We start from the raw sequence: 18927 nt of genomic DNA on the forward strand, positions 1-18927 counted from the left end.
CAGGGTGCTGACTCCCCTCAAGGGGCTGGAGCCATCCTCAGAGAGAGTGCTGGATTGTCCCAGGTAAACTTGGCATTACCACCAACCCCTGGCTCTCCCTCAGAGCCAAAGTCCCTTCTGCAGAGAGAAGCAAAGCCAGGAATACTTCCCCGAACTCTGTCCCTGTCTGGTTCCTGGTTCGAGTTTGCAAATGAGAAGCACCCTTGAGATTAGGACAGAGGCAGGGGAAAGGTCTTTTGTTCTTCAGGGGTAGTTACAGCCAGATCTGTAAGGAGTTGAGATTTGGGAACAAACATGCTTGCTGCTGCCAACAATCGTGGGATGTGTACATCTCTTTGAGTGTTTTGGGATGAGGTCTTTAGTGTCAACTTTCCTGACCTCCCCTTCCCCAGGTCTTGCAATATTTCAGTATACCCTTACTTCTCTAAATTAAAACTTTGAACACCTGGAGTACATACAGTGGCTTCTGTTTTCTTGATTGAATCCTGTCTGAGATAGGGAGAAGGAGCAAACCTCCAATGAGAGGCAATGTCTTATGGATCCTGTGGTGTTTTGTTAGGACGCAGTGACAGTGCTTCAGCAGTGAGGAGAGAACAAGGTAAATTCCAGCAAACAGAGCAGCCTCTCCGGGAGAGCCACCCTGAGGAGAAGAAAAGGGGCATTTCGGGGGTGGAGGAAGGTTAAGCAAAGAATCAGCAAAACTCAGATTGGAATCACTAGCTAGGAAAGTTGCTTCATCTTTTAAGTCGGAGTCTCAGTTTCCTGATCTGTGAAATGGGGAAGTGACCACTCTTTACATTATCTAGTTATGTGAATTCAATGAGACGATTTAGGTAAATTCTCTAGAATGGAGCCTGGAAGCAGAAGGTGCCCAATTAATGCTTCTTTTTTTCTTCCTTCTTGGCAGAGACAATCCATTTGCTTAACAAAGATGCTGCCGTCAGCTATCACAGAGGGCTAGGGTACTCCTTTGCTTTCAGCTGGAGGGAACAGCTTCTTACTCTTTCTTCCCATTAAGGAAGAAGAGGGATGAGGGAGGGCGGAGAACAATATTTTCAGTGCTGTGAGTTCCTTTCTGCTGGTGTATAGTCTAAGGCTGGAACAGCTCCTTAAGGCCATACATTTAGTTTCCCTCAATTTAAACATAAAGAGCTAAAACTAGAAATCCTCTAGAAGAAAACATCTTTATGATCTTGGTGTAGGCAAATGTTTCCTAGACAGGATACAAGAATACAAACCATAAAATAAATAGATAAATTGGACTTCATCAAAATTTAAAAGCTTTACTGATTGTTAATAAAATGAAAAGGCAAACCACAGAGTGTGAGAAAATAATAGTGATACATATATCTGATAAAGACTTGTATCTGAATACATAAAACATGCCTACAAATAAATACTAAAAGACAAGCAACTCAGTTAAAATGAGCACAAATCTTGACCAGGCACTCCATAAAAGAAGATACATGAATGGCTAATAAGCATGTGAACAGGTACTCAGCATGTTAGTCATTAGGGAAATGCAAATGAAACTACTATGAGCTACTACTTCACACCCAATAGGATGGCTAAAATGCAAAACACTGACCATATCAAGTGTTGACAAGGATATGGAGCAACTGGAACCTCATACATAGCTGGGAGAAGTATAAAACGTTACCATTATTTTAGAAAACAGCTTGGTGGTTTCTTTTACAGGTGATATGGTTTGGCTGTGTCCCCATCTAAATCTCATCTTGAATTCCCATGTGTTGTGGGAGGCACCCAGTGAAAGGTAATTGAATCATGGGGGCAGTTCTTTCCCATGCTGTTCTCACAATAGCAAATGAGTCTCATGAGATCTGATGGTATTATAAGGGGGAGTTTCCCTGAAAAGCTCTTTTCTCTTGTCTGCCACCATCTAAGATGTGGCTTTCACCTTCTGCCATGATTTTGAGGCCTCCCCAGCCATGTGGAACTGTGAGTCCAATAAACCTTTCTTTTGTAAATTGCCCAGTCTGGGTATGTCTTTATCAGCAGTGTGAAAATGGACTAATACAGTAAATTAATATCAGTAGACTGGGGTGCTACTGAACAGATACCCAAAAATGTGGAAGCAACTTTGGAACTGGGTAACAGGCAGGCGTTGGAAGAGTTTGGAGGGCTCAGAAGAAGACAGGAAAATGTACAAAAGTTTGGAACTTCCTAGAGACTTGTTGAATGGCTTTGCCCAAAATGCTAATAGCGATATGGACAATTAAGTCCAGGCTGAAGTGGTCCCAGATGGAAATGAGAAACTTGTTGGGAACTGGAGCAAAGGTGACTCTTTTTATGTTTTAGCGAAGAGACTGGTGGCATTTTGTCCCTTCCCTAGAGATATGTGGAACTTTGAACTTGAGAAAGATGATTTAGGGTATCTGGCAGAAGAAATTTCTAACCAGCAAAGCATTCAAGAGGTGATTTGGGTGCTGTTAAAGGCATTCAGTTTTATAAGGGAAGCAGAGCATATAAGTTCAGAAAATTTGCAGCTTGATAATGAGATAGAAAAGAAAATCCCATTTTCTGAGGAGAAATTCAAGCTGGCTGCAGAAATTTACATAAGTAATGAGAAACCAAATGTTAATCCCCAAGACAATGGGAAAAATGCCTCCAGGACATGTCAGAGGGCTTCACAGCAGCCCCTCCCATCACAGACTTAGAGGCCTAGAAGGAAAAAGTGGTTTCATGGGCCAGACCCAGGTTCCCCATGCTGTGTGCAGCCTAGGGACTTGGTCCCAGCTGCTCCAGCTGTAGCTGAAAGGGGCCAACGTAGAGCTCAGGCTGTGGTTTCAGAAGGTGCAAGCCTCAAGCCTTGGCAGCTTCCACATGGTGTTGAGCCTGCGAGTGCACTGAAGTCAAGAATTGAGGTTTTGGGAACCTCTGCCTAGATTTCAGAGGATGTGTGGAAACACCTGGACGTCCAGGCAGAAGTTTGCTGCAGGGGCAGGGCTCTCAGGGGGAACCTCTGCTAGGGCAGTGCAGAAGGGAAATGTGGGGTCAGAGTCCCCACAGAGAGTCCCTACTGAGGTACTACCTAGTGAAGCTGTGAGAAGAGGGCCACTGTCTTCCAGACCCCAGAATGGTAGATCCACTGACAGCTTGCACTGTGTGTCTGGAAAAGCTGCAGACACTCAATGCCAGCCCATGAAAGCAGCTGGGAGAGAGGCTATACACTGCAAAGCCACAGGGGTGGAGCTGCCCAAGACCATGGGAACCTACCTATTGCATCAGCGTGATCTGGATGTGAGACATGGAATCAAAGGACATAATTTGGGAGCTTTAAGATTTGACTGCCCTGCTGGATTTCAGACTTGCATGGGTCCTGTAACCCCTTCATTTTGGCCAATTTCTCCCATTTGGAATGGCTGTATTTACCCAAGGCCTGTACCCCCACTGTATCTAGGAAGTAACTAACTTGCTTTTGATTTTACAGGCTCATAGGCAGAAGAGACTTGCCTGGTCTCAGATGAGACATTGCACTGTGGACTTTTGAGTTAATGCTAAAATGAGTTAAGACTCTGGGGGACTATTGGGAAGGCATGATTGTCTTTGAAATGTGAGGACATGAAATTTGGGAGGGAACAGGGGCAGAATGATATGGTTTGGCTGTGTCCCCACCCAAATGTCACCTTGAATTCCCATATGTTGTGGGAGGGATCTAGTGAAAGGTAATTGAATCATGGGGGCATGTCTTTCCTGTGCTATTCTCATGATAGCAAATGAGTCTCATGAGATCTGATGGTGTAGTAAGGGGGAGTTTCCCTCTACAAGCTCTCTTCTCTTGTCTGCTGCCATGTGAGATGTGCCTTTCACCTTCCACCATGATTGTGAGGCTTCTCCAGCCACATGGAACTGTAAGTCCAATAAACCTCTTTTTTTTTTTTTTTTTTTTGAGATGAAGTCTTGCTCTGTTGCCCGGGCTGGAGTGCAGTGACACAATGTCGGCTCACTGCAACCTCTGCCTCCTGGGTTCAAGTAGTCCTCCTGCCTCAGCCCCCCTAGTAGATGGGATTACAGGCACATGCCACCATGCCTGGCTAATTTTTGTATTTTTAGTAGAGACGGGGTTTTGCCACGTTGGCCAGGCTGGTCTCAAACTCCTGACCTCAGGTGATCCACATGCCTCAGCCTCCCAAAGTGCTGGATTACAGGTTGGAACCACTGTACCCAGGCTATAAACCTCTTTCTTTTGTAAACTGCCTGGTCTTGGGTATGCCTTTATCAACAGCATGAAAACAGACTAATACAACAGGAGAACATACACCTACCTTATGACCTGGCAATTTCACTCCTACATGTTTATCCAAGAGAAAGGAAAACATGTCCACAAAAATATTTGTAAATGAATGGACATAGTAGCTTTATTTCTAATAGCTAAAAACTGGAAACAATCCAGGTGTCCCTCAATAGGAGACTGGATAAATAAATTGTAACGTATCCACACTGCAATAAAAAGGAAGCTCACTGATATTATAATATCCTGGAAGCATCTCAAAAAATTATGTTACATAAAGGAAGACAGATGCAAAGGTTGATCAAATGATTCAATCAATGAAGTTCTAGAGCAGCCAAAATCAGTCTATGTTGATAGATTACAACAGTGGTTGTCTGAGTTGGGGCAGGGGTAAGGATTGGCAGGAAAGGGAAGGAGGGAACTTTCTGGAGCAAAGGAAACATTCTATATGCTGATGGAGGTAATGGTTACATGGGTGTAGACACTGAAATATACATTTGGACTTTATCCATTTTATTGTATGTTTAAGAAAAACCCAGTTTACTGATTTTCTTCTCAGATTTCCAGAGGTATTGCCTTGACCTCCAAAGAGATTAGATTCACCCCAGGGACAAGGAACTGTGTCCAGACCAGTGGAACTAGAAGCAGACCTGTGGAACCCAGAGAAACCTAGATGGTCAACTTTTCCACAACATAGTTTCTGTTTCTGCACTACCAGGTGTTAATGTGCATTTATTTTGTGCTAGGAACTGTGCTAATTAGTTCCATATACCTTTTAATCCTGGGGGAAACAACAACAACAAACCAAACCCTGAAGCTCCAAGGGGTGAAACAACACACAGCTAAGACTGCAACTCCGCATTCTCATTCCAAGCCCAGAAGAAGCCGGCTGGGGAACTCCTCACCCGAGGCTCACGTTGGGGTTGTCCCTTGCCAGCCAGGAACTCCCCACACCAGCTTCTCCTTTATTTCACACGTAAGCCTGAGTGTCTTCCTTAAATAACCAGTGGTGATCCCTAGTTCACACTCCAAAAAGCTTCTTTTGTTTTCACAGGACCAGTGCATGGAAACTACTGGTGACTTACTTTTGCAAATCCTTCCAGGTTTGGCACAACCTGCAGGCTTGGAAGATCCTGGCACTATAACACAGCTGCAGCTAGGGAAAACCCTGGGAGCTCATTAGTGGCCAAGGTCACTGGAAAAACCATGAAGGTGACCTCAAGTGTTAGGCCCCTAGGGCTAACGGCAGAGGCAGGCCAGCGCAGCAGAAAAATGCCCCAGTCTCCACTCCGCCAAAGCACCTGCTTCCTGAAGGGTGGCTGGGGCCCGATGAGACATGATGTCATTGATTTTTATCGCAACCTTCCTGGGGAGGAGACAGGAAAACAGGGGCCTGAGGAGGTGAATAGCCTGAGCTGGGAAAAGAAACACAATTTCCAGTTCGTTGGATCAGACCCCTGAGTTTCAGGAATAAAGCCACCTTGTCAGACTCTCCTGGACTGTGGTGTCTAAGAGGACCATGGAAGCCTTAGTGAGTTCTTTCCATGGAATTTTCTGTGAAATAAAAATGTTTAATTTCTTTTTTTTTTTTTTTCTTGAGACAGAGTCTGGCTCTGTCGCCCGGGCTGGAGTGCAGTGGCCGGATCTCAGCTCACTGCAAGCTCCGCCCCCCGGGTTTACGCCATTCTCCTGCCTCAGCCTCCCGAGTAGCTGGGACTACAGGCGCCCGCCACCTCGCCCGGCTAGTTTTTTTGTATTTTTTTAGTAGAGACGGGGTTTCACCGTGTTCGCCAGGATGGTCTCGATCTCCTGACCTCGTGATCCGCCCGTCTCGGCCTCCCAAAGTGCTAGGATTACAGGCTTGAGCCACCGCGCCCGGCCAAAATGTTTAATTTCTTAAAGGTCTATCTAAATGGAAGTTATTGTGGCCATGAAGAAATCAAATATTTAATTGCTAAGTAAAAGAGATTAAAAGTGCCTTTAATCTTAAGAAAAATAAAATTGGGCAAAACATTATACATAAAATATATTATATATGTGTGTGTATATCATTTGTATGCATATTCACCTGTTGAAATAATTTTTTTTGTTGGTGGCTTAATTTTAGAATTTTGGCTAATTATTTCTAGATTCTCCGTCTTCTGCCAAGGGCAGGAGTTACTGTCTTAATTTTATGTAAGTACATATTTATTTTTGTTTTTGTCTGTTTTAAGTATTATTAATGAAATGCATGCACAGAGTTAAACTTTAAATAATATCAAATACTCGTAATAAAAGCTTGCAGTTCCCTGACTCCTCCAATCTCCCTAAGCCCTCCAGGATAATCACTTGTGTTTTTCATTTGGTGGGAGCAGAGCATGGAAACACATTTAGATCAGAGGCCATCCCTGACAAAAATAAGGTATCTTGGGAAGAATGTCCCAGAAGCTCTACATGAATTAGTCTGCTACATGTTTCTATTCCTTTAACCAACAAATCTGCCTAATTCATATCCCAGCACTCTGCAAGGCTGAGGTGGGTGGATCACCTGAGGTCAGGAGTTCAAGACCAGCTTGGCCAACATGGTGAAACCCTGTCTCTACTAAAAATACAAAAATTATCTGGGCCTGGTGGCACACATCTGTAATCCTAGTTACTTGGGAGGCTGAGGCAGGGAAACTGCTCCAACCCAGGAGGCAGAGGTTGCAGTGAGCCAAGATGTGACACTGCACTCCAGCCTGGGTGACAGAGTGAGACTCCATCTCAAAAAAAAAAAAAAAAAAAAGGAAAAATTGTTTTTTAAATGGAAATCTAGTATCTCACAGAAAAGTAAACAAATTCATCAGTGCAGATAAGATGTATTATCAAAAGTCTTGCTGTCACCCAGGTCAGGCCATAAAACATATCTAGCATCCTCGAAGCCCCCTCCAGCGCTACCTGCTCCTCCCCAGAGGTGACTACTGTCCTCATTATCACCACAGATGAGTTCTGCCTTGTTAAAATTTCTCAAATTGCAACTACTTGGTGTCTCATCATTATGCCTTGCTTCTTTGACTTAACATTTTTTTCAAGATTCACTTATGTTGTTACATGTAGCTATAATTGGCTAATTGTCATTTCTGCAAGGCTTTCAATTACCAGAATTTATTGATCTATTTTGTGGTTGACGGACATATGGATTGTTTCCAATGTTGGCTACTACAAATAATGCTACTACCAACATTTTTGTGCGTGTGTTTTGGTGCATAAGTGCATGGATTTCTAGTGTGTATATACTTATGAGTAGAATTTCAGCATCACAGGGCATGTGTGGTTCAACTTTAGTAGACGACTAACTGTTCTTTAAAGTAGCAGTCTCCGACTGGGCACAGCTCACACCTGTAATCCCAGCACTGTGGGAGCCCAGGCAGGCAGATCACTTGAGGTCAGGAGTTCAAGACCAGTCTGGCCTACATGGCGAAACCCCATCTCTACTAAAAAGACAAAAAAATTAGCTGAGTGTGGTGGCACGCACCTGTAATCCCAGCTAGTTGGGAGGCTGAGGCAGGAGAATTGCTTAAACCTGGGAGGCGGATGTTACAGTGAGCTGAGATTGTACCACTGCACTCAAGGCTGTGTGACAGACTGAGACTTCCACTCAAAAAAAAAAATAATAAAATAAAAAATAAAAGTAGCAGTCGTCAACCTTTTTGGCACCAGGGACCAGTTTCATAGAAAACAATTTTTCCACCAACTGGTGGGGGATAAGGGTGGGTTGGTTTCAGAATGATTCAAGCCCATTACATTTATTGTGCACTATATTTCTATTATTGTTACATTGTAATATATAATGAAATAATTATACAGCTCACCACAATGTAGAATCAGTGGGAGCCCTGAGCTTGTTCTCCTGCAACTAGATGGTCCCATCTAGGGGTGATGGAAGACAATGACGACCATCAGGCATTAGATTCTCATAAGGGTCAAACCACCTAGATCCCTCGTACACGAAGTTCAAGCTCCTATGAGAATCTAATGCCGTGGCTGATCTGACAGGAGGCGGAGCTCAGTAATGCAAGCGATGAGGAGTGGCTGCAAACACAGACGAAGTTTCACTCGCTTGCCTGCTACTCATCTCCAGCTATATGACCCGCTTCCTATCAGGCCGCTATAGGCCACTATAGGTCTGTGGCCCTGGGGGTTGGGGAACCCTGCTTTATAGTGTGCCAATTTACATTCTCACCAATCACGCAGGGAAGTTTCAATTGATTCACAGCCTTGCCAATACTTGGTACTGTCAGTCTTCTTAATGTTAGCCATTCTGGTGGGTGGGTAGTGGGATTGCGATGTGGTTTCAATTTGTACGTCTCTAATGACTAAAGGAGGCTGAATATCTTTTCATTTCCTTATTGGACATTGGATATCCTTTTGTGAAATTCTTAAGTGTCATGTCCATTTTTCTTTTCTGTGGTCTTTTTCTTATTGATTTGTAGAAGTTCTTTTAGATTTTGGCTTGAGTCCTTTCTGGATACGTGTATTACATATATCTCTCTCCATGCTAAAGTTTCCCTTTTCATTCACTGATAGTCTTTCTTTGGTGAATAGATGGTCTTAATTGCAATGTAGTCATCTTTCTTGATTTCCTTCTTCTCTTGCCTCTTGGCCCCATTTACTACCTTGTAGCTTTTCAGTGTCTTTAAATAGATTCTAAAAAATAGTTTCTCCAGCTTTTCTAGATGCTCCAAATGGAATAATTGGGCAGAACTTCCTCAGGCAATCATCATTAATTTGTCTAGTTCTTTCTTCTGGCATTTTCATACTTCGAAATACATATATTTGGAATATTTCTTGATTTAATATTGTAGACTTTTTAAAATCAATTTTATATTGTGGTACATGAGCATTTAACTGTCTTTAACTTTTACTCCACAGTCTCTTGTTCTCTTAATGTGGTTCTTTCATGATTTAAAACTTCAAACCACATTTGCTCTACATAATATCAAGACTCTCTAAAACATTCTTCACTGCAAGTGCATGTGGTTGGCAAGGGATTTTCAGAGTCAGTTGTATTTGGCATGAGTGGGATTCTCTTTGAAGTTTTCAGCAGCCCTAGTCAATATTCTAGATCTTTCCAGAATAGTCACAGTTTCAACTACAGAAAGCTCTAGCCATTCTGAGATTGAACTGTGGTAGTTTCTCACTATTTTGGAGTGACCCCAGAGGTCCATGCTATGTGGAATTTATCTATTTCCTGAGGCATGGCTTTGAATCACTGCCCCGTGGAAGACAGGGCAGTCACTTAGCAACCAGCATCTCAGCAGACTCCCCAGGGCCCACTTCCCAATGTGGCTCCGTCTGTTGGGCCTTCCTTTTGTCAGGCACGCAGCAAGTCTTGTGACGTGATAAATACTTGGGAAAATAGCCTCAAAAAGAATTCCAACTGCTGGGCCTGACCATGGAAAAGAAGACAAATTAAAATAATTTTAGTAAGTTTTGGATCTTTGCCAGAAAAGGGAAGTTTTGAAATAGAGTGGTATGTTGAATCCAACAGTGGCTAGGATGTAGAAGTGAACAGGTCCCCCATACACTCTATACAAAGACCACAAAAGGTGCCTTTTAAATGTGTTTCATTAGGAAAATTACTTGTAATTTGTGTTTTTAAATAAGAAGATTAGAAAAGGCTGTGGGATAGACTTCTTTCCTATGTTGAGAGTTATCTGTGTTTCAGCTTGTTCTTCCTGTAAATACACCTGCACTTGTCATTTTACATGTCCCAGGTTTGGTTTGGAAAATAGAATCATAGCGATGGTCACCCAAACCAAGGGAGGTCCCTATTGTAGCACTACCTCCAACCCCTAGCCAGACTGGGAAACCCCTTTCCCTAGGAGTTTCTTACAAGGTGTTCTGACCAGGAGATTTCTTCAGTGTCCTGGGTGCCCCTTTCGCACTCCCTAGAGCTGGGGGAAAACCATGGCTGAGTGGCAGGTGGGACAGGAGAGCATGAACCGAGGCAGAGTGGTCTTTCCAGTCTTCCTGATTTGCAGTTATACCTGTTACTGGCACAGTATACTTTTGTTTGGTTTTACTGTATTTCTTTCTTTCTTTTTCTTTTTTTTTTTTTTTTGAGTTAGGATCACTCTGTCACCCAGGAGTGCAATAGTGCCATCTTGGCTCACTGCAATCTCCACCTCTTGGGTTCGAGGAATTCTCCTGCCTCAGCCTCCCGAGTAGCTGGGATTACAGGCGTGCACCACCACGCCCAGCTAATTGTTGTATTTTTACTAGAGATGGGTTTTCACCATGTTGGGCAGGCTGGTCTCAAACTCCTGACCTCAAGTGATTGGCCCACCTTGGCCTCCCAAAGTGCTGGGATTACAGGCATGAGCCACCAGTGCCTGGCCCTGTTTTACTGTATTTCTTAGCACAAGGTTCCAGGAGACCTTATTCACTGCAAATTCATGTGGGTTCTGTTTTCCTCCCCACCCCTTCAGCTCTCCATTCTAGCCCCACTCACAGCTGCTTATCCAGGCTGCCACTGTCCCACTACCCAGGAGCCCTGTGCCACACCTGGCCATTTGAAATGGTGTTCAGGGGTGTCTGACAGCCTGTGGTCTCCTGCCCTCTTCAGCTCACCACTCAGCACCTCCATGGATATCTTGCTCTTTCAGGCCCTCATCCTCCCTGTGCCTCCTGTGGAAAGTCTAATAACAGCAGGTGTTGACATGAGGAAGGCTGGGCTTCCCAATATACTTCATTCATCCACAAGACATTTATTAAGCACATACTGTGGGCCAGGCACCATAATGGGCCTGTGTACACAGATGAACAAGACAAGGTCCTGACTGCAGTGTCTCACAAACTTAAGCCATTCACACACATACACAAACACACTGGCACAACACAACACAATGTCATGTATCTGTGACAGAAAATCTGTCACTGGGGTCATGAGGGATGGGCAGTCGTGCTAATCAAGGAAATTCACCAGGCAGACAAGTGGTAGGATGGGAAGAAGAAATTCCAAGGGGAGGAAGAAGCATGGGCAGATGTGTAGGTGGGAAACCCATGAATGGTCCCAAAACCATAAGTGATCTGCTATAGTCAGTGAGGGCAGGACACAGAAGACAAGGTCTGTCCTCAGGGAACTTATCCTCTAGAGGGGCGGGCGGCCAGGCAGGCTCAGAACAAAGCAGACAGGAAGTGATAGTAAGAGCTACTTTTAAAAGACCAGATAAAGTGTCAAGAGTTTTCACAAAAGGGAGACAGGACTTTGGGTTGGAGGGATCCCAGGGAGCTTCATGGGCTGGATTTTGAGCATGTAGGATGGATGTGCAGAGATGGGAGAAGAATCCAGAGGAAAGAGGAAGAGTGGGGCCTGCATGATGTGCATGAAAATAATGCCATCACTGGATGCAGGGCAAGCTCGGTCTCATTGATTATAAGTGGCCGAAAGAAGTTGGGATGAGAAGTGTGTGTGTGTGTGTGTGTGTGTGTATGTGTGTATGTGTGTGTGTGTGTATTGTAGGAGTCAGAATTGAGGGGCCCAGTGAGGGGAAGAAGGTGACAGTCTGGAGAGCTGAGGAGGTGACCTGGAGTTATGCTGGACTTGGAGGAGGCAGTGTGTGAAGCTATGGGGTAATTTTGGCACAGTTTCCTTGCTTTAAGTGTTCTTAATCCTTTTGCAAAAACACATTTCTATATTAATAAACACGAAAAAAAGGAACAGAATGGAAAATACACATAGATTTCATTGAAGATAAAAAAGTACAACTTCATTGAAATTGCGACTGCCCCCAGAAAGCCTTCAGTGTGTGTGTGCTCTTGTGGTCATTAGGGCAACAAAGGAAAAGATCTGAGAGGCCCTGACATCCTTGGCCAATTTAATTTTCACAGGAATTCTATGACATAGATGCTGTTATGTGAGAAAATGTAGGCCCAGCAAGGGCATACCATGGCCAAGGTTACACAGCTAATACACAGCTGACTCAGAACTCAACCCAGGATCTGTGTGCAAAGTCCGTGTTTTTCATGCAACAGCCTGAGCGGCTGATCAATGAGGTGTGCTAGGAAATAAAGCTGAAAAGGTAGGTTGGTGATAAATCACGGAAGGTCTTGAAGGCCAGGCTGAAATAAAGGCAGCATGTAAAAGAAAGTTCTTGGCTCACTGGGCAAGACCTGGAGAAGCTGAAGGTAAGAACATGAAGTGCGGTACAGCCACAAGAGAGGGAGTGACTCTCATTCATCCCAGCTTCTTTGGGGCCACCTCTTATCTACAAGACAAAGCGTGACTTGCACTCAATAGTGGCATTGTTTCTGTGGCAAGAGAAGGAAATGTGCCTCTGCTTCTGTTTGTTTTCCACTTAATGTTGTTTTGCAGAACACAGAGAACCCAGAATCATGGACCATCTCATTTTTGACTGAATGCTAGAGAAAGCACGTCAGCCATCTGCAGCTTCTCCCAAGGTGTCCTTCCCATGATTAGGGATACATTCCATAATCAACACAGCAGGACAGAACAGTATTATTGGATCTGAAAGAAAACCAATGGAGACTGGGAATCTCTAAGGGCAGCTGCAATTTTCTAGATCTATTATTTTCTATTTAGAGGTTAGTGAGACAGAACATGGTGTTGATATGAAAATCGAGAGATTTATGTTGTTTTCATAGTAGCAAAAAGAAAAGAAATCTCCGGAGAGGACCCCAAAATGGTAACTTGGTGTAAATACAAAGTGAAGAGTTATTTGTGGCTTGAGATAGGTTGGAAATTGCTCCTTTGATTAGGAGATGGTTGCTACAGTTCGCAACGGAATGTTACTGTCTTTCTTCTTTTCTTTTTCTTTCTTTAGTATCTGTTGAGAGAGTTTATGAAGAAACCAGCCAACATCCTGGAGATCCTCAGGCCACCTCAAGTACTGCTGTTTCTGTACAAAGCCTCTAATGGATTGATGTTTCATCAACTGGTACTGGGACAAGGACCCAACCACCACCATGATGAGAGCACTGTTAAGGTCAGATAAGCACCTGCCCTGGGCATAACTGAAGGCTTCAAGGCACCAACCATCTCTAAGGAAGTGTCTGCTCACAAGACAAACAATCTTTCTACTGTTCCAGATGGCGTCCTGGATATTGGCAATGTGGTTTTCTCCCGGGACAAAGTCTCTTTCTTCAAAGCACAGGTTAAATCTGTTTTGGTCACTGTATTGAGTGTCCAGGTGTTTGAGCAAAGCATTCTGCACCCATGCGAAGTCTTTGCTGCTGAAGCACAAATAGGCATCATATTTGTACGTATCAGGTTCTGTGCCCTGGGGATGGTACTTGAACACCAGTCTCTGGGCTGTCTTATAACAGATAAAACAGAAGCCCCGGAACTTCGTGACTATGAGGATGGTCATGAGGAACAGAGTCAGAGTGACAGTGCATACAATGAAAAGGGAGAACTTCAGGGACTTTAAGACTTCCTCTTCATCACAAGCTTCCGTGGAAAGAGAGAAGAGGGAAACCCCGGAGAGCGAGTCAGGGTACACGCAATGTATGTCTGCAGGAGGCCCAGCTATAGTGACATTGGTGTGATTAAGCCAATGGATAAAAGTGCTAAGTGTACATTCACAAATGAACTTGTTATGAGTTATATCCAAGACACTAAGTGATACAAATAAATCAGGATCGGGAGCTAGGAGCTGATTCCCAGATATGTCCAGGATCTCTAAATTAGCAGGTAAATCATTGTGAGAAAGAACTGTCAGCCTGTTGGAGTTGAGGCTTAGTCTCTTTAATGCAGTCAGATGGCTAAATACTCCTGGTGGAAGGGAATTAAGATAGTTATTATTCAAATACAGAACTTGAAGATTAGAAAGTCCCTCAAAAACATCCCAACAGAGTTGAGTTTCCCAGGCAAGTTGCAACATATTTCCTCCAAGGAAAAGCTGTTCTAAGCTGGGATTCTCTGAAGGGGTTTGAGCTCCACTACAAGAGGATAAGCGATTTTGATTTAAAATGAGAATCTGGAGATGAGGTACCCGTAGGAGAAAGTAGAGAATATCTAGATTTTCTAGCCTGTTTTCTGATAAGTGGATGAAGTTGGCTGTAAGGTTGATCTCTGACAAAGTCACTAGTTTATTGCCACTCAAGAAGATATCAGGTATGCTTGGAATAAAATGAATGGTTGTAAGAGCATTGTCTCGGCGATCCAAGGTCTGTAAGTTTTCCAGGAATTTGAATGTTTGGTCTTGAATTATTCCAATGTGATTCTTTTGCAAATCAATGTAGGCTACCTTAGGTAGTCCATAGAAATTCGAACTGTAAAGTTCCCCCAGAAGGTTATACGACAAATTGAGAACTTGGAGGTTGTCAAGTCCGTAAAATGCTTCAACCGCAATCTTATTTATCTTGTTGTAGGCAAGGTTCAGAACCTGCAAATCCTGGAGTGTCTCAAAGACTCGGGAGTTCAGGGAGAAGATAAACCCATGTGAAAGGTCCAGGTGTCTCACTGAACTTCTGGCCAGGCCAGCAAATGTGTTCTGGTCAGGATCTTTGATGTTATGGAAGCCAAACCCGGCACCCATGATGTGGTGGGCAAGAATCAAAGAGAAGGCCTGGCTTTTGCTGATGGCATTGCTAAAGTTTCCTGTGATATCCACTGTCCAGCCATTTCCAGAAACATCTAGTGTCTCCAGCACCATGTTTCTGAACGGGTTCATACATTTTCCCCAGTCCACTGAGACTCTGCTATACAAGTTATTAGCTGCGAGGCTGAAAAAGGAGAGCATTTTCCCTTGGAGGGGCTCGAGCTCATGTTCACATACAAGAAATATTTGGTTGGAGGAAAAATCTATGGACTTCAAGGAATTCAGCTTCCCAAATGAAGGATGAAGGTAAAGGCTACGAATCTGATTTTTGGATAGATCCAAGCGAGTTAAAGACTTTAAATTTCTGAAATAACCATTTTTCAATACAGCATCGGAGAGACCACAGAAATACAGTCTAAGTTCAAACAGATGGAACAGTCCCTGAAAAGCATCTGGATGCAAGAAGTATATCTGACTACTTCCCAGGTCCAAGATTCTAAGGTTGGGCAGGTTTCTGAAGGCCTCCTTGTCAATAGTCAAGGGGGTATACTGGTTCCCGAGCTCCAGCAGCTGCAGCTGTTCCAGAAAGGGGAAGGATGAAACAGTGACTGTCCGGATATAGTTGAAGCTCAATAGGAGCCTCTCAGTGGTGTTGAGGACCTGGGGGACCTGGGTGAGGTTGCAGAAACGATAAAAGGCTATTCGGCCATCAAAGGAGCAGGAAGGAAATCCAAACACAGGACTGGCCACAAGCACCACTCCTAGGAGAAGGTCCAGGTGGTCTCCCATGATCCTATGGAGAAGGGAGAATGAAAACACAGGCATTTAAGCTCGAGGTATTGCGCTGGGGTCTTCAGATCCTGGGGGTATTCTCTATGATGTTCCTGTTCCCTTTGATCCCTTCATTCCTCTGATTCCACAAACGTGGCTGCTGGCAGATACAGACAAAGCTATTCTTACTCTCTTTCTGTTTTTTTGAGACAGGGTCTTGCTCTGTCGCCCAGGCTGGAGGTAAGTGGTACCATCACAGCTCACTGCCACCTCCGCCTCCCAGGTTTAAACTATCCTCCCATCTCAGCCACCTGATTAGCTGGAACTACAGGCATGTGCCACTGTACCTGGCTAATTTTTGTATTTTTAGTAGAAATGGGGTTTCACCACATTGCCCAGGCTGGTCTCCAACTTGTGGGCTCAAGTGACCTGCCCACCTCAACCTCCTGAAGTGCTGGGATTACAGGTATGAGTCACCACACCTGGCCTATTTTTGCTCTCTTTCTATCAAACACTTATGTTGAATTCTCTATATACTAGGCACTATTCTAGGTACTTAAAAAACATTTCGCTTAATCTTTTTAAAAATTTATTTATTATTCTAAATCAAAATTTAAAAATTGAGATGGGGGTATCGCTTTGTTGCCCAGGCTGGTCTTGAACTCCTGAGCTGAAGTGATCCTCCCACCTCGGCCTCCCAACGTGCTGCGATTACAGGCATGAGCCACTGCACCCTGCCTGCACTTAATCCTTATAATAATTCTACGTTTGTTCATTCATTCGTTTTTTCATTCCTGATTTGCTGAGGGGAGTTGGAGAAAACAGCAGGAAGAGACACAGTGTTGCTTCATTTTAGCCAGGCACCCCGTTCCTAGCCCACAGAAAGCTCGGCTGATGAGTGGAAAATAAATTCATTGTTTTTCTCCCTTAACTTGTCTAGGCTACTGGCCCATCTCCGTTTGTCTGACCTTACTCCACCCACAGTCCATCCCATCATGCAGAAATCGGGCACTTTCTGGCATCCCTACAAAGAGTCAGATGTGATGGGCTTAATAAAAATGTGATAAGTGCCTAGTGCTCGCCTGATAGCTGTGTGAGTGTGTGAGTGTATGACAATAAACAGAGACCGGCCCACTTGCTTAAGTCCTGTGGGGGAGCTGACTGTCTGTCTGGGTGGGTTGAGTGTTTTCTTCACGGGTGCAGCAGAAATGGTGCTCAATAAATGTGTCTGGCTTATGTTCCAAGTATTGTGCTGGGTGCTGTGAAGAGAAAACACACAAGAACCCCACCCACAGAGAGCTTGGTGTCTGTTATTGGCATAGCACCTCCATCTTTGGTGCCTGCTATGCATTCCATTTGCTCTAAATGTAACGAAAGGCCTCTGTTGGAAGGTAAAGGAAAAGTTACATAGCTCAGAGGGCAGGTGAATGAGAGGAAAAATAAATGAAAGAAACAGGAAGAAGGCAATGGTTTATAAAGAGCATGAATCCCATGATCCCATGAGACAACATCACTGGCAAAGGTGTCAACACCAGGAGAGATTAAGCCTGGAGCAGTCACGGTGCCGGAGGTAGCCTATCTCTAACGAGGCTGTGCTTTGTGTTGGGGCTGATGTATGGTGGGGTTTCCACAGAAACTGTGAGGCCGTGGCACACAAGCTACAGCAAATCAGAAGTAGGCATCGATGCCTGGGTTGACTCAAAGTATCAAACTCAGGCATCTGATAATTGTTAGGAAAAACTTGGTGAGAATGTTTATCACCACTCTGAATTTCTCCCTCATCTTAGTAAATGGCTTCACCATATCCATCCAGAGACTCAGGGTGACAACATAGCAGAGTCACCCTCATTCTTTTAAACATCACCCCCATATCTAATCCATCGGCAAGTCCTGTTGGTGCCACCTCCCAAGCCTATCCACTGCCCTACTGTAAGCCACCGCCATCTCTTTGTGTGGGTCAGACTGGAGACTCCTCACTGGCTCTCTTATTTCTGGTCTTGCTTTCATTTTCCAGCCAGCAGCCAGCATGATCTTTTAAAACCGTAATCTAGTTGATATCATTCCTCTTTGTACAGGGCCCTTCCCTTCCCTCCCGCTGTACTTGGAATAAAATCCTACGAGGACTTACATGATTCAGCTCTTGACTGTCTTGTCAACATTTTCTTGAATAGTTTTTCTCCTCAATAACTCACTAAAAAAAATTTGCTGAGTACCTATTATGTGTCAGGCACTGTTTTATTTATCATTTATTTATTTGAGACAGGGTCTCACTCTGTCACCCAGGCTGGAGTGCAGTGGTGCTATCTCAGCTCACTGCAACCTCTGCCTCCCGGGTTCAAGTGATCCTCCCACCTCAGCCTCCTGAATAGCTTGGATTAGAAGTGTGTGCCACCATGCCCAGCTAATTTTTGTATTTTCAGTAGAGATGGGGTTTCAGCATGTTGGCCAGGCTGTTCTTCAACTCCTGACCTCAAGTGATCCGCCAGCCTCAGCCTCCCAAAGTGCTGGGATTACAGGCATGAGCCAGCACACCAAGCCTCAGGCATTGTTTTAGGAGCTGGCGATACAGCTGTGAACAAAATGGACCAAGCCTGCCCTCATGGAGCTTACATTCTGGTGGACGGAAGAGGTGATAGACAACAAAAGGAAGAGGAAATAGGTACTGACAGGTGGAGGTAAATGCAATGGAGGAAAGTAAAGTGGGAAAAAGGAGATGGGGGTGCCAGGGCTGGGGTGGTGGCTGCTGTTTATAGAGAGGAGACAGGAAAGGTGTCTCTGATGTAATGAGATTAGGGCAGGGGTCTGAAGGAAGTAAGGAAAAATGTGGAGAGGCCCAGTGTTTGAGGGAGAGGAGTGGCCAGCACCAAGGTCCTAAGGTGGAAGCTCCAGCCATCCTGGAATACACACATGGTCCGTCATTCCAAACTCTTTCCAGTCTCGGGATCTTGGTACGTGCTGCCTCCTCCACGTGAACCCTCTTCTCTCTGCTCTTACTGCGACTGGATCTCACACCAGTGTTTCCTCAGAGCCTTCTCCTGCACACACTATTTGAAATAACTCCCCCGCCCTGTTAATCTTTCAAAAACCATCTTATTTCCATCAAAGCAATGATCACAGCCCTTAATTGTCTTGTCTATTTGGTTGCTTATTTATCATACTTAACATCTCTGTCCCCTGGTAGACTATATTCTCCACACAGCAAACAGTTAGAAAGAAGCATGGTGCTCACACAAAAAAAGGAAAGAGTATGTTGAATATGTTGAATGAACAACACTGCCATCAACAGAAAGATAAAGGGATTGGATCTGTTCAAGGACCTTTGCCTCAGTGCATTTTATCTGTAACACTCTCTAAAAGCAGTGGCTCTTGATGGGGACAGCT

General features: G+C 44.3%; 1 protein-coding gene and 1 long non-coding RNA gene across 26 annotated transcripts in view; both read right to left on the reverse strand.

The window, feature by feature from the left end:
- Positions 1-8683: 8683 nt before the first annotated feature.
- Positions 8684-11831, reverse strand: LOC144329633 (uncharacterized). The gene is made up of 2 exons (XR_013395184.1): positions 10560-11831; positions 8684-8942 (listed from the first exon to the last, which is right to left on the reverse strand). It is a non-coding gene; the product is annotated as an uncharacterized LOC144329633 (long non-coding RNA).
- A 1008-nt stretch (positions 11832-12839) lies between these two features.
- The window catches only part of TLR5 (toll like receptor 5), a 39057-nt gene continuing 32969 nt past the window's right edge, over positions 12840-18927 (reverse strand). For 24 of the 25 annotated variants that reach the window (XM_015114806.3, XM_077994267.1, XM_077994793.1 and 21 more), the window contains one exon: positions 12840-15568. In XM_015114806.3, coding sequence (XP_014970292.3) covers positions 12988-15564 — 2577 coding nt within the window. In that variant the 5' untranslated portion in view covers positions 15565-15568 and the 3' untranslated portion in view covers positions 12840-12987. 25 annotated transcript variants of the gene reach the window in all.

The sequence above is a fragment of the Macaca mulatta genome, chromosome 1 (assembly GCF_049350105.2).
Source record: "Macaca mulatta isolate MMU2019108-1 chromosome 1, T2T-MMU8v2.0, whole genome shotgun sequence".
Taxonomy (NCBI): domain Eukaryota; kingdom Metazoa; phylum Chordata; class Mammalia; order Primates; family Cercopithecidae; genus Macaca; species Macaca mulatta.